Raw genomic sequence first — 17,084 nt, forward strand, 5'->3', positions numbered from 1 at the left:
AAGCCTGGCTACATTACAATTGAATAGAAACACATACATCATTCTACAGAAGGCCACTATATTGAATACATGTCATATTGTTAGGAAATTCCTGAATACAGACATACACACTGACACACTTAATTAATTTTTGTCTGGTTTTGGTTGCTATGCCTTGACTCTGGTCTGGCATAGTACAGTCACCGGTGTCAACCGAGTATAGCGCATAAACCCAACATAATAATAATAAAAGAAAATTGGTGTATTGCTCATAGGTCTTTTGTCATAGCATGCTCTAGTCCAGTGAAAAATTCAAAGAAATTTATTTGACAATAAAAAATATAAGGCTTTTTTTTTAACAAATATCAGGCACCAGTAAAATAGTGAAATGAAATTATATTATTTATAAAAATAGAATAGCATACCTCACGTTGAATTCTTATGATGTAAAGTTTTTTAAAAGTATTTTTTATTAAATAAATATTTATACCTGTATGCATAAATAAAACCATTGTTTGATAAAATTGTGTGTTTTATTTGGACCTCTAATAAGGCAGAAACATAAACACAAATCCCAGAAATAATATCACTTTAACTACATTGATGATTAAAAGAAGTCTACTTTCTATCCATGAGTTGTGACAAAATTTCACACAAAATAGGGTTGGAAATGAAAATAGTTTGCGCACTACTGTTCTGGTCCAGTGGTCGCCAACCTTTCTGACCTCATTAATCACCACGCTCACATTTTTAAGTCTTGTGGACCACTATTATGAATTTTTTTAAACAATACAAACATTATAGAATAATAATCAGAAAAGTTCCATTTTATTTTATTAATATGAAATTCACTTGTTTAATTATCTCAAATTAGCATGAAGTTTGTTACTGCTTGTTTGAAATAAGTTTATGGATTTTTGGCTCTTTTAATTTTGGGAATTTATAGGTCTACAATTTTTTCAAATTGCAGTGCAATAATATAAAATTGTAAAATCAATAATGCTAAAATTTAATATATTTATATTATATAGTGAAAATAATGTATACTTAAAATAAAAAATGTAAATAATTCATAAATTTAAAAAAAATAAAAATGTTACAAAGAATACTATTTTACTGCTCAGTTATATAAAATATGTGTACAAGTTTTTTTGTATTGTAAAATATCATAATGCAAGATATATTCCATTGGACTAGAATGCAGTGCATTACAGTAAAAATGTGATTTGTGGGATATGGCTAACTGAAAGCAAGGCTATCCCATTTGTAGATTGAACCAGTAATTGTGTATTATACTAGTAATTTATAAAGAAATATAAAGTACTAGTATAATTTATAATAATAATTATAAATTATATCAGTAATTTATAAAAACAATTATAAAGATTTGGAATTTCAGATCCATTAGATGTTTTTAAATAGTTAAAAATTGGATCACACATTGATTTTGAGACATTTGGATTTATCTTAGGCAAACTATGTATAACTACACAAAAGATGCTTTTAAAGTATATAAAAGCTTAAAAGAGTGTAATTAGTCAATGATGTGTTTAATATTTTCAAACATTAGGTCTTTGAAAATATCTGGCAAGTTTTTTTAATTATATTCCTTTGTGGCCATTTAATTGTATTCTTTAGTACAATGTACTGTTAAATGGTAAACAGTATAATTAATCCTGTCATGAAATATCCTCCCAACTGTAAGTTCACTGATTTCAAATCAGAAACTTAGATCTTTATTAACAAATCCCTTTCGGTTTCATCGAGATCAGCATAGACTGATTTTCTTTTCTTGGTTGAAATTTATTAATATAACTGGAATAATTGCAGGTAAACCATAACAGTTTGGTAAACATTTCTTTATTTGGTAATCAACTATAAAATCATAAAAGAAAGTGATCTTCCTAAATATTAGTTATAATATCATGTTCGAACATTAAACATTTTTGTTTTCTAGATTCACCATTGTTTGGATGTAATGACATTTTTTAAATTTAATACAGTAGAGAGTCGTTAATCCAAATCAATTGGGGAATGGGGTTGTTCAGATTAGTGATTTGTTCGGATAACCGATTATGTACGAAAAAATATATTAACCTGTCCCATGTTGAAATTTTTCTCCGTCGCGTGTCACTTCGTGTTGAATTTTCGTCGATTTTAAGTCTAACGAAAATTTTTATATAATAATCGAGGCTATCGTATCGTTAAAAATTATTTCTGCATTTTGTACAAACAAAATAAATATATTGAAGAATATAAAAACATGAAAATTATACTTTAGAAGTAAATCTAGTATCAAAAACGTTCGATTCGGCACGACACAGTCCGACTGAAAATCGTTTTGATTACAGGGGTTCGGATTAACGACTCTCTACTGTACAGAGTGAAGATTCAGCTTCATTATTTTGCAAATGATATGCTGGTTCCTTGGTGCTTTTTTTCTGTGTGGAATTATTAGAAGACTGTTCAGCTGTCTTTTGTTCTTTAACATTTTTGAAAGAATTATCTGGATTTCATCTTTTATAGCAATTGTAGCATTCTATTTTATCTTTTATATTTTCTTTAGATTTATGAGGAAGCAATGATGGTATAGAGTGGATACCATCTTTGGATTATTTTGGACTGTTGGGATCGTTGGGTGGTTGATCTATGAAATTAACACAACATACTGTTCCTTACGTATTTTTAGGATGTAAATTTTCACTCGTTATCTCAAAACATCATAAAAAATATTTGTAGAAATACTCTTGCAACAACAGGAAGTTATAAATTGGAAGTGTTAGTAAGTTCCATAGCTGTACCATCTGTTTAGAAGTTTATTGTTGAATACAGTTTATAAACAAACAACAAAACAAATCTGATTTTGATTAAAGCAAGATGATATGCCAAAATGATAGCCTAATCATTCAGAGATAATACTAAGTTTTATACAATTTTATATAAATTATTTTTTATAAGTAATTTTGTTTTGAAAATATAGATTTAAATTATTCATAAATTGTGTTATAAAAATTACTTTTTATATTTATAATTAATAGAAAAATACAGTTATTTTTTGCTTACATACAGGATGGAAAAATGATTATTTGGGATGCATTTACTACTAACAAAGTAAGTAGAATTTATCTCAGTATTGTCTATGTTATCTGATATTTAAATTATCTGAATTTCTCCTGGATGAATATTACTTATTAAATATTGAATATATTGATATTTTGTTGATGGGTTTATTAATAATGAAGTATTGAAAATCATATTAAATAGAAAATTTTGAACTGTGAAGTTAGTGTTAAATTTATTATGTGATTTAATAAAAAGACAAAGAAATTAATAATAACAACAACAAAGAATAAAAAGTTTGTGTGTATAGGAGGCTCAAAATACTAAAATAGAATTTTCTGTAAAATTAACTAATTAAAACTAAATTAAATATAGTGTTAGATAAACAAATGTCATATAATCGAATTAATTTTTGATTAAACTATACTTAATATATTTATTTTTATTATACAGGGGGGGTACAAAAGTAGCTACACAATTGTTGTTATGAAAAAAAACATTTAGGGAGAAAATAGGAAGAAAAAACATTTATTTTTATGTATAAATTAAATCAGAAATAAGGAATATGAAGTAATGAAAGATAATAAAAAATAATAATAATCAATGCCAAACATTTGTATTTCTCAGATTCTCAATTCTATATCTACTTTTGCACCCTTCTGTATACAAATTTAATACTTTTGGTAGGAATTTTATAACCCTCATTTAATGTAATCATTGTAGAATTGTAATTGTGACTTTGAAAACAGACTTCTGTATTATAACTTGTAAACAGTTTTAATATCAGTTTATCATAATAAAATTTATTGTTGATTAGGAAAATAACATTACTTTTTTTGTTTTAAGAACCTTCAAACACTAAAAGTAATACATTATCCACAAGTACTACTACATTTACCAGAAATTCTTTATTTAAAAAAAAATATTTCAACTCTTTTAGAGTCATCATCTGTTTAACATTACAACCTTTAGATACTGCCATATTCTAAGAACAGTTTAATGAATAGAAGTTCGGAACAACTGCATTTTAAAAACTAAGAGACTGTGTTAACTAAAAGGAATTAATTTTTAAAATTTTTATATTCTGTTTACTCAGAATATAAAAATATGTATTAAATTGGTTATAATTGTAACAGCCTGGAATGACTTCTTTAAGAAGGCCAGAAACATTCACTTCAGTTGTATAAAGTATCTGCTGATTTATGAGTTTTGTTTTTTGTTTAGTATTAATCAGCTTAAGAAGTAATTCAAGAAATTTGGGATTTTAGAATATCAGGTGCTCTGACAGGAGGCTCTGGACAAGTCCAAACCCTTACAAAAATTTGCATTAAGGAAAAGAGAAGCTAGAAATAATTTTTTTGTATGAAAACATGATGTGGACATATAAACAATAGAAGAATGTAAATCCTAAGATTGACCATCTCCAGTTGGAATTGAGTTAAATGTTGACTTTGACCTCTCCTTTGATTTTATCTGAGATCTAGTAACCTAGAAATCAGTGATTAACCACTTGGAAAGCAAGAACAAGGAAAAGCAACTAATCAGAATGAGCAATCAAAGACAGAAATTAATAAAAACCTGGGATTTTCAGAATGCAATAGCTTCTTCTCCTGAACGTTTCAAGTGTCGGACCAATTGTTGTGTGTGTGTCTTGTGCCCATCTTTGTCTACATCTCCCTTCCTTGGATTGATTTCTTTGCATCATTGGGAGTTGACCACATCATCCTGGAGCCGTCAGAACATGGAACTCATTCACGAACCATGAACGCTTCTTCATTTGAGACTATCTTGGAAAAGAGAGGAAGGCCCAGAGGATGCTGCCAAATTAGAACTTCCAAAATTGTGGAAATCTTGTAAGCTCCTTTTCTGTCAAATAAACAGTTTATTATAACTGTAGAGTCTGTCTCAGTGCTGATCACACCCACATATGATCCTTTTCAGACTCTCATCAGTCCAGACAATTGCATCCTCATTGGCAATCTCACACAAGTGACTAGCGTTATTTCAGAAGGGATCAGTTGATTTTTGGGAGCACATATTGTCTTGCTGGCTACTCAAAGCTGGTAGAGCAGTGGAATAAGTGTTTATGTGAAGGGTAGATTGTGTTGAGAAGTGATCAATATCAGCAAAGTGTTGTTGAAGTTACAGTGGAATTAATTTGATACTCTTCATATTAAATAATATAGTTTAATTTCTATCTAAATACTACAATGTAATTGAAATTGTTGTATACATAATGAAATTAGTTTTCATTTAACTAATTTTATTATCTTTGTAACCTGTTTAGTAGTAGTTAGTAGGATTATTAATTTTCTTTTAATCAGTTTCATTATATATACAGGGTCATTCAAAATGAAGTCAATAAGTATAAACATTTCTTATGATTTGAGCTTATAATTAAATAAATGAAAAGAGGTAGCAAATTAAATTTTTACAATTGCACTGAGATTCAGATTTGAGAATATACTAGATTGTTGATTGGGGAATTCCAACTTCCATACTCATTTTGTTTGCTTATTTCCATGGACTTCTGATGCAGGCTTCCTGCCAGTGCAGTAAGTAGGTAGATGCAATGGCTTTATGGGCATGACTCAGAAGGAATGGGGATCCTGATGTGGGGTATCAGAAAAAATGATTAGTAGAAGTTGAATCTCTTTAACCAGCAATTTGCAATCCATTAACTCCCACAGTCTGGCATGTTTTGAATCTGCCACCACTAATTTATAGATCTGTTGTGTTTGTTTCAAAGAAAACTAATTAAAGAAAGCCAATGTACTAGTAATAAGCTATATTGCAATAGTCATTGAAGAATGTTGCTAAAACACTGTTAACACATTCTGACATAGAAAATCCATTTTACTGCACGTTCTATGCCTCCATGTACTGTACACACACCTGATGACTTGTATACTTTGAAGGCATTGCTGATTCTGAGATAACACTGTTCATGAAGACCTTGCTGACTTCTGATGTAATCTGAGTTACAGATACTACAAATTTCAGGTTTTGAGCTTTGTTATATAAAGTAATAAAAACCTTGTTTAGAGTGCTAATGATTGTATTATTTCCTATTTTAAGTTTGATTCTAAGTTTGATAACATTGCAATATGCCTAAACACCTACTCAAAAACCTTTAAATAGTGCAGCCAAAGTAGGTGTTTAGTTATATTATGCAGTCCCAGAAGAATTATTGCAATATGCATATGGAATAAGAATATTGTTATATAGGTGATTATCCTTAAAGGTCAGTTTTTGTAGTCTGACATTTTCTGTAATCTGGTAATGGCTAGGTTTCAGAAAAAGTTGCTGGATTAAGGAAGTTCAACCTTTTATATCTTTCTGCTGGCATTGCTGAAGATATCTTTTAATCTTCTAAGTGTTTCTCGATTGGAAGGAGTCATTTTCTTCAACTCGGGGGTTCGAGTTTCTTCTTTTGTTTCCCAACGATTGTTTATGGTCATGTTTTGCTTCGGAGCGCAAAGCCGTCATTCTGCTTCTGCTGCAAAGAAAAATATGGCCATAAACGATCGTCGGGAAATGAAAGAAGAAACTCAAGCCCCCGAGTTGAAGGAAGTTCAACCTGTATTATATTTTTATTTTCAAATTTTACCACTGTAGTGGATAATTTTTCCATAATATTTTTTGTTAAAGTTAAAAGAATAGCCAACCATTTCTATCGTATTTGTTTTTTATACTTTTTTTTTTAAAAAAGAATAACTAAATCTTGCTGAAAATGCTTGCTGCTTGAATAATGAAAATTGTTGAGGTATTGCTTCCCACACATATTCCACTGTTGCATCATCACTGCTTGGACTCTGTTTTTTTACATTTACAAATGCACCTATCCACTGTGAACTGTTTATATCACCTACGAATTGAGTTTCTAGAGGGTGAATACTTCTGAAACTTGTTTTGAAATGATCATTGGATTGCAACACTAGATTTTGTTTCATGATAAGTAAACCTAATTCAAAGACTTCTCACTACAGACTATTTTGGCACTACCAAGTGGTGTCATCTGTTGTCTACTATCATTTTGGGTAAACTTTAATAAGATATTAAACTGAACATCTGTGATGCGATATATTATTCATTATTCTCTAGAAAGAAGTTTTTTAAACTATGTTATTGACTTTATTTTTAATAATTCTGTAATAAAAATGAGTTTTTAAATATTAGAGAACTGAATTCATAAAAGGAAGTTAATTTGCAAATACAGTTAACTTGCATTAATACAAATTACTAGGGAAACAGTAGTTTGTTTGCTTTATCAAAAAATCATATTAACAATTTTCAGAGTGAAGGTATATAATTGTGTTATATAATTTATGGAATTAAGGATTAACAGGTAATCAAAATCTCTAAATTATAATATTTTGAATTAATTTACCAAATAAAGTTAAATAAAATTAAATTTATGTACAAAATTAAATTAATGATTAAATGATTTTCAAATCAAACAAAATGAGGAGGAGATGATATTCACTATTGAAGTGTGGAGCCTCATATCAGAGTGGTTAATTAAAACAAAGCTGAAAGAAATCTGTAATTTTTTTTTTTTTTTGTCTGTTGAAGATTTAAATCACATCATTAATCTTAATTTTATTTCTAGTAATATCGTAAAAATGATGAAAGTTTTTGAATTTTGTTAATATAAAATTTAAATAGAATACCTTAGTTGTAAAAATTTAATTAGGTAAATGTAATTTGTAAATTGCAAAAATATTTGAAGTTTTCATTCAAATCAAATGTAGAATGTGATAGAATGAACATTCTAAATGGAACACACACAACTTACCTGAAGCAGGACAGTTAAACTGTTTAAAAACATTTGTTGTTTTTAAGATTTTACTGGAAATAAAACTAAGGTTAATGATCCTTTGAAGATTGGTCAAAAAAGTAGAAAATGTTTTTTTGCACCAAAAGAGTAAATAAAGGAGCCAATTTGGTGTAAAATAGCTTAATCTCATATCATGTATGCATCTCCATATGCACACTAGCATGTGTTTGCATGGGACTGCATTCATTTGAAAAGGTGGACATTCTTAAACTTTAACCCCTGTTTTCAGAGTGGGTAAAATGGTCTGCTACAACCAGATGTTTGAAGAGCGTTACAATCAGAGGTCAAGCATGTCTTTGCTTACTAGGAGAAAATATATTCTACTCAAAATAGAACATTTATTACAATACCACTTTGTTTTTTATACTTTTCAGCATGAATAATAAAATCATGATTGGAAATAGTGTTAACTTATTTCTTGGAGATTGTGAAAATAATTTAGTTTGATATAACAACTTCTGGTAAAATTTTTGTTATTTTCTTTGTTCACTTTATCACATGAAAGTTAATGTTGTGTACCGGTAGATTTTTACACGACTCCCGACTCCGACTTTGATTTTGACTTTTTCTTACAATTTGACTCCGACTTCGACCAAGGGCGGACTTGTTAACAAAGTAGACCCGAAAATTCTGACATCATCACATGACCTCAGAATATTGGCATCAATAAATATAGTTCTAATAAAGATAGAACGTAGAAACTTTTTTATTCCAAAGCTAAAATATGCCTCTAAGTAATGAGTCAATACGATAATTTTTACTTTTCTGTTGTTATATATAACAGAGGAAAAGTGTAGCGATAGTTCAAAAAATGATCCCACCCTAAATTTTTGCATTTTTGGACTCGGGGCACCTCGAAATGTCGAGATTTGCAAAAGATTCGGTTTTTTTTTTCTGTATGTACGAATGTTAGACTGTACGGGAGGCACGATTTTGAATCGGAGTCGGATGGTTTAACACAGGAGTTATTAAGCTTGAAAATGGTTGAACTAAATCGGTTGGTACACATTCTAACAACCGTGCGTGCAGAAAAAATTCTGAATGCTTTTGCACTTCTCTACGTTTCGAAGCTTTCCGAGTCCAAAAGCGTAAAAATCTGAGAAAATCATTTTTTGACTGATCGTCATTCTTTTCCTTTGTTATAGGCCTTACTGTATAACAGCTGGGAAAGTAATAACGACGACGATTCTGATTATTTTTAAAAAATACAAAATAAAATGATTTTAAAAAATTAATTAAACATTAAAATTTGACACATCTACCGAATATATAAGTTCACATTTATTGACTTGTTTGATGATGGCATTGGTATTTGGTAAGCGTGTATGAATAAAAATAGTAAATACATTCTTATACAAACAAATTAGTTTAATAAAAATGTTGTACAGTACGTAATATACGAGTATATTGGATAATATATAAGTATACAGATACATTAAACTAAGTCAAGAATGAGAAATATAACATTTAGACTGGTAAAAAACAGGTTGCTTATTTTGCCACGTTGATTAATTTATTATTTTTCATCTCTGTTATAAACTGAATTACTCCTTACAAAAAAATCATTTCTATTAAGTCAGCATTCACCGAAGTTCTTAAATCATATTTAATAATTTTAAGAGCGGAAAATAAACGCTCTACCGAAACTTGGTTGGTGACAATGCCGTGACAATCAATGTTGTATTTTGGATAATGTCTGGATAGTGCAGTATTGCCGTTTTAACATCCAAACTCGAAGAGTGGTCAATGTGATTTATTTTTTCCAGTGCATAATAAATATCATCTTCAAATTTTGTAAGATTTCCTTTTCTGTCTGTTCTCATATTAGAACTCAAGCTTAATTTTGAAGATAGAGACGAGTTTTATAAAAAAAATAAAAAAAAAACTAGCAGATGAGCCAGATGTTGCTCAGGCAAAAAGTAACGATAACGAAAATTAAGAAATTTAGATTATAGCTGATTTTACTCATTTTCACTGGGTGCAAGAATTAGGTTTTCTCTTTTCCGAGACTAATTAGAGAATTTTTAGATGGGTCTAAAAGTATGTTCGATTTTTCACAAAAACGCAGAATACCGCATCTAAAATAGCACGGTAGAAACGGAGTTCTTCGGGGTAATCCTTAACCCTCTCCCTCTTCCCCCCGCGAGAGGAATTTCGAAAAATTCCTTCTTAGTGTACATTCTTATGATGTATCCTAACTGTGTACCAAATTTCAACTCTTAACCGTTTGAACTCTGAGCTTATCATCATTATTACAGTATTATTATTATTATTAACCCATCTCGATTATATTATAAGATTGCGAATGCTAATAACGAGTAAAATATTCATTAAGTCCGACCACACTGGAGATATGACGCGTGATCCCCTTCTGTGTGTCTACCCTGTCGACCTTTAATAAAGAACCAAAATTTAATAGCATTAATGCCCTTTATACACATGCTACTGTGTCAAATTTTGTTTCTTAAACTTTACTCATTCTGAGATATTGTTTAATTGTTCAGAGCAGAATAAAAAAATTAAACAAATTAGATGCCAACATATGTGCGTAGACGCACGAATTTTTTCCTTTATTTGACATTTTTTGGGTTCGAGAGATCTCCAAACGTATAGATTTGCAAAAAAACTCGGAGAGTCAAATAGTGACACGATTGAAATACTTTTTTGTTTTTTATATACATAACAAGTTGGGAAAGTGAAAAGGAGTCAGAGTCGGGGGGATTTTTGACGACTCCCAAGCCGTCTAAAATACCAAAACTCCACGACTCCGACTCCACAGCCCTGGTTGTGTCAATGGCAAAATTTGCATCAGTTTGAGAATTCACTTTATTGGCATTTATTTTAAGGCAAGTGGACTATAGTAATGGTGATATATCAGCTTTAATAAATAAATTATGATTGATGTCAAAAGCTTGCTTATTTTTAACTATTGTTACTGAAAGAAATTTTTTAATTTAGGAACATGCAGTCACTATGCCTACAACTTGGGTTATGGCCTGTGCTTATGCTCCATCAGGAAACATGGTAGCATGTGGGTAAGTACTTTAATGTATTGTTGGTTTTAAAAAGTGAAGTTTGATATTTCCTACAGCTGAAATGTTTAAAAATGCATTTATTGACATGTATTTTTTATTTATTTTGTCAATTATTTTTTAGTGGTTTAGACAATAAAGTAACTGTATATCCTCTAAGTTTTGAAGAAGATGTTTCAAGTAAGAAAAAAGCAGTTGGTACCCATACAAGCTATATGTCTTGCTGTCTGTTTCCTAATTCTGATCAGCAGGTAAATTATGAATTTAACGTTTACTAACATGCATATAGTTTTATTTAATATTTATAATTAATTAAAGTTAACTATGAACATCAGCACTGTAGTTTAAAGTACTAATACTGGAACAACTAACATGAAAACCATTCCTTTCATACTTTTCTAGCTTGGGTTTATTTAAGATAAACAAGCACATGTTTTTGGTTTATTCATAAACCTACTTCAGGTTTAGTATTAGCATTTGGAAAATGCATTATTGTTTTCTCTCCGTGTAAAGCTGCTTCTTGTTTCTAGAGCGTTGTCAAAGAACAGGGCTTAAAGTGACTCTCTTTTTTAGCTTTTTCTGAGGCAAACTCGCTTTTTTCACTACCCATGTGAAATTTTTTTTTCCAAATGTGCTCAGAAGCAAAATAGCAATTAGCACGCCTCCAAACGCCTTATCATGTGACTGTGCACCACACTGCCATCTACACATGTACTGTTCGTGTATATAGGCTAACATAAGTTCTAGTAACAGTATAAAGTCCTATTAATATGTGAAGTCCAAGTAAAAATACACAACAATATTCAAATTAAGGACAGTAAGGCTTTTACAATATGTTTTTGTTTTATAGTGTTTATACAGATTGTAATGTCAATTTGTCTCTTAAAAAATAATAATTTTAATAACCTAAGTTAGAAAAGCGTGCGTACTTAGATATTTTTCGAAATATTACCATTTAATTTCTCCTTAACTAAGTTATATTAACATCATATTCAATAGTTTAGTAATTGATGTAGGATAATTAAAAAAATGGAAGCAGTGGAATTTTCAAGTAGGCACTGGGAAAAAAATCTGAAGCATCTTCTTTTTCGTTCTTTCCTGGGATAGAGAACGTTCTCTAATACGATTGTGCAGTGCGAGTAGCATCCAGTCATCCATATTGGATATAATGAAATCGAGGCAAAAGACAAAAGACTGGTCGAAAGACAACTATCCGCTTGTCTCTGCAAAACGAGAATTTTCAAGAGAAAAAGTTGTCCAGAATCACGTTTGGAGAGACGCGATGATCTCTCGAGACATAAACAAATGATTAGCCAATCAGCAACCAGCTTGTGAGAGACGGTGGCCAGAATACAGCCCAGATGTTGAAAGAGGGTTTTTCATTTCTAGATGGGTTCTTACAGAAGACAGAGTTTCTGTGTCAGAATGAATGATGAATTGATTGTTAGTAAAAGATGCACTTCATGTATACAACAATAATGCTTTTTTGGTGCCAGTGACAAAGAAGTTACGTGGGTTGGCCCACAATGCTAATGCTACTTACAAGGTCTTTTTGGACAAGTAAAGTAAACTTGTAAAGTACTTAATTTTAGTAGCTTAGGAAACCGACTATAATTACGCTCGGTAAAACTTCCGTTAACCTAATGGGTACTTTACGCGGATTCGAGATTAGTTTGCCAGGCCTGGGCTTTTAAGCGTGCACCGAAAAATTAGTAATAATAACAACAAATATCAAGTCAAATCAAAAGTTCAAATATATTTAATTAATAACTAGAACGTACTACGTACAAATGTCAATAATTCCAAACAAAATTTATTAACGAAAATCAACAAGTCAACCCGACAATAAACTTAGCTACTTAGCTTAACTTAATAGTAATTCCCCTTTGAAATTCGACAAATCAAATACTTAGAAACTATGAACAAAATCTCTTACTAATTAAACGTCTATCCGTCACCTCACTATACGAAGAAAACTATTTCCTCAATACTTTCGATATCGTCAAATCGTCAATCGAACTCCTCTTTAACACCTTGGATCGTCCAACTATCAATCTGGACTTCTATCAGAAAATACTTCGCTTTCGAATTAACCTCTCTCTCAAAGTCGCCTCGATTTGGAACTCACCTCTCCTTCTTCGGTTAACGTACGGGTTTTATACTGTGAGGTGACGTCACACTTGAGCTGGGTTACTCCTCTTATTTACATACTTAGTTGCTAACATTAACTTTCTGTTCTGGCAGCTTTAAGTTTCTGACAAAGCTTATAAACCGTTTACAAAATATTTATCATAATTTTCCGGGATGTTTAAGACAGTTTATCAAGTATTTCTCTACTAGTGATTGTGGGGACTACCCCCTCCATTTTTTTTCTGCGGACTGTTACCTCCGCCGGGCAGCGCAAGTGCGCAAGATGTTTCCTATGGCGCTTATTTCTCCGTGAGTTGTTTTATCTTCATTTTTCATTACTAACAAGAGAGTGGTGGGAACCTTCGTCCTAAATAAACATAAACCCCAAACAAAAGATAATAAAACGGAAATAATAATAAAATAAAAAATAACGTTCGGACTCAGTTCCTTACAAACTGAAAGAAGAAAAGCAGTAAAAAGAACAAGAAGGAAGGGAGAGAAAAGAAGAGGATAAAATAAAAACACTTGATTAGGAGAGAAAGAAAATTGATACTTTTGAAGTCAAGCTGAAGAAAAAAGAAGAAGAAATTCAAAGAAAAATGAGGTCTAGAAAGTTCGAAGAAGCTACTAATAGACTATGAAATTCTGTTGAGAAAAACAACGTTGAAGAGAAACATCTTGCCTAAGGGCTATTGGAAGGTGCAAAGAAATTTCAGTGTGATGAAGAGGAGAAAACAAGAACAAGTGCAGAAACTGCAGCATAACTTAAAGAAAAGAAAATCTTTAATTACAAATTTTTTTAGCAAGAAATCAAAAAATGTACCTTGAAATTTGGCATGTTATATGAAAACACATTCTTGTAGTTATGTTACTCTTCCATTATACAGCATCATGATCTTGGTTAAGATCAAAAACATTCATTCATGTATTGTATCTTACCAGAAATTAAAGGTTTAGCAGTGATATACAGTAGAGTGTCGTTAATCGGAACTCCGGTAATCAGAATCGCCGGTAATCGGAACGATTTTCAGTCGGACTGTGTCGTGCCGAATCGAACGTTTTTGATACTAGATTTACTTCTAAAGTATAATTTTCATGTTTTTATATTCTTCAATATATTTATTTTGTTTGTACAAAATGAAGAAATAATTTTTAACGATACGATAGCCTCGATTATTATTATAAAAATTTTCGTTAGGCTTAAAATCGACGAAAATTCAACACGAAGTGACACGCAATGGAGAAAAATTTGAACATTGGACAAGTTAATATATTTTTTTGTACATAATTGGTAATTCGAACAAATCACTAATCTGAACAACCCCAGTCCTCAATTGATTCCGATTTTCGACTCTCTACTGTAGTAATTTTTATGTTGTAAATTCTCAACATAACAAAAACGTAGTTGTGAATGCAATGCCCTGTTTACTTTTAGTTATATTTAGAGTTACATGAACTATTGATGAAAATTCAAATTTGTATGATATTCAGTTATATATCAAAAGCATTAAAACAAGTCTTTCATATACAGTTGTATTATTGTACATTTGTATCCAATACTTTTTAATCATGATTTCATCAAGTTTAGTGGTATTATCAATATTATTTTCATGAAGAAATTTCATTGCAATGTGATTTCTGCTATAACTCTAATCATTTCCATATCTGCTTGAGACTTATGTACTGTACATGTCAAGTTTCACAGGGATACAACAACTTCTTGGTGTACTAAGTTTTATAGCAATGAGTATATTTAGAATAATTATTTTTGATATATTTATAAAGTGAGTTTTTTTTAATTTCATTATTTCAAATGTATATTAAGTTTACAAAAAACAAATTTAATTTGAGTGTAAAATTTACTTAAAGAAGAAGAAACATGAATTAATTTAGGTTTCCATAGTTAATTTTATTATTATTTCTGTAACATGATGACTTTTTAAGATATTTTATTACTAATATTTAAATATATATATTTTTTAATTTGTTTACAAATGGAACAAATTGTTCAATTTTAAACTGAAGAAGCCTTAATGTACTGAAAGGCTTTTCATGAATGAAATGATATTTAACATATTATTATTGTATTGTTGAAGAATTAGTGAAATTACTAAATTTAAAGGACTTTAGAAATTGAGAAGAAAATTAGATATCAGGTAACCAAATAAATAAATGTTTTAAAAAAAAAAATGTGAATAAAAAGGCATAAATTTTTTGTTTAAAATTTTATTCATTAATTAGCCTTTAATCCTTTTTTATATATATATATAATACAATATACTTTTTACAATTATGTAGTACCTAATTTTATTGAAGAGTTATCATACAATTGAAACTATTATTGCCTTATATGCCTCCTAAAATACATTTTGGTGCTTGGTTTTAATGGCCCTCATCAGTTAGATAATCATAGTTTAAATATAAGGCCAGAAAAAGGTTTTACAGTATTGCAAGACACACACCCATAAACTAATTAATATCATCAAAATAAGAATAGAATGATAAACATCATATCTTAGCTGTTGACAGCTTTACAATTACATGGCAAACATTTTAGCAATATATTATACAACATATCAAGTATCTAAAAACATGTTGTTTCACTGATATTGCTGTAATAAAACTTTATGGCATTGTTTTTTTCATTCATCTATGAACCATAATTATTTCTTTTAGATGATTTACTGTTAACATGGTCACATGATATGCCACATTTCAAGCCTTTGTACAGTAAATTCATCTTTTCCAGTTGAAGATTAGTAATACATGAACTTTAACACATTTGTGTATCACATACATTAATCACTAATCATGTAAATTAATCATCAGTATTATAACTTAAGTTACTCCATGCACAAAGGCAATATCTTTCATTTATCTTTTCATTGTTAATTATCCACCATGCAAACTTTGCATACACTGTAACCTTACACACCTGAATCTACTATGAAATCAAATGTGGCCAATGACTCTAAGGTAGTTTGAGTTGGACAGCATCAAAGTTGTTACATTAAAACATGCTTAGGTAATAATCAAAGCAGGGACTTTAATCAGTATTTTTCTTATGGTGAATAGATCTTTTTACTGTTAACTGAAAATTCTCAATATTATAACAGTTATGCATATATTATCTGTTATTACAGTAAAACCCCAATTTAACAAACTAATTCAGGCTAGAAATTGCCCATTAAAGCCGTATGTCGATTATGTAATAAAGCAGGTTTAATGAATGAATGTATTAAAAAATTGACAGATTACCTAGTTTGTTTTTATATTTACATAATTAAAATTAAGTATGTATGAGAAGGTTAATTTTACAGAAAATTTAATTTATGTATTATTGCTTACATACTCACTATAGTTCTGAGACTGTAATAAATAAGTTTATGATCTAAATAAAAAAAATTAACATGTTTTGGAAACTATACATTAATTATATTTGATTAAACAAATAAATAAATTTTTAAAAACCAACATTTTAACTTGACAAAAATGCAATTTTGTCAAATTAAAATTACCTATTGTGATCCAAAAATGATTGGATGATGATATTTAAGATACTTCCATTGTGGCATGAAGTTAAGAGCAGTGACTCTTAGATTTGAAATAATAAACCTATTAATTTAATTACATATAAAATGCATTTTAAAATTAATGGACTGTTAATTTTCAGTATGTCATAAAGACTGGAAATTTTGTCTGTTAAGTGGAGGTCCCTTAAATCGAGGTTTTATTGTATTTTAAAACAGAATTATTTTAAGTGTATAAAATTGAAATTTATTAACATTGTGTTTGTGTATTTTCAGATTCTTACAGGTAGTGGTGATAGCACATGTGCACTCTGGGATGTTGAATGTTCTCAATTATTACAAAGTTTTCATGGTCATACAGGCGATGTAATGGCTTTAGACTTATCTCCTTCAGAAACGCGGCAACACGTTTGTTTCTGCTGTAGGTGAAATAAAAATATTTTTATTATTCATAAAATAAGAATACAATTTTTTGTAAAATATCAGATTCAGTATTTTGTGAAAAATGATTTC

General features: G+C 29.8%; 1 protein-coding gene across 1 annotated transcript in view; it reads left to right on the plus strand.

Annotated features, from left to right (window-relative positions):
- Positions 1 to 17,084, plus strand: part of LOC136982004 (guanine nucleotide-binding protein subunit beta-5-like) — a 61,540-nt gene that overhangs the window by 21,062 nt on the left and 23,394 nt on the right. The window contains 5 exon segments of the mRNA XM_067278439.1: positions 3,049 to 3,090; positions 10,838 to 10,914; positions 11,036 to 11,162; positions 16,848 to 16,970; positions 16,972 to 16,992. Of these exon segments, the coding sequence (XP_067134540.1) occupies positions 3,049 to 3,090; positions 10,838 to 10,914; positions 11,036 to 11,162; positions 16,848 to 16,970; positions 16,972 to 16,992 (390 nt within the window).

This window comes from Centruroides vittatus, unplaced genomic scaffold (assembly GCF_030686945.1).
Source record: "Centruroides vittatus isolate TY-2023 unplaced genomic scaffold, ASM3068694v2 contig_8, whole genome shotgun sequence".
Taxonomy (NCBI): Eukaryota; Metazoa; Arthropoda; class Arachnida; order Scorpiones; family Buthidae; genus Centruroides; species Centruroides vittatus.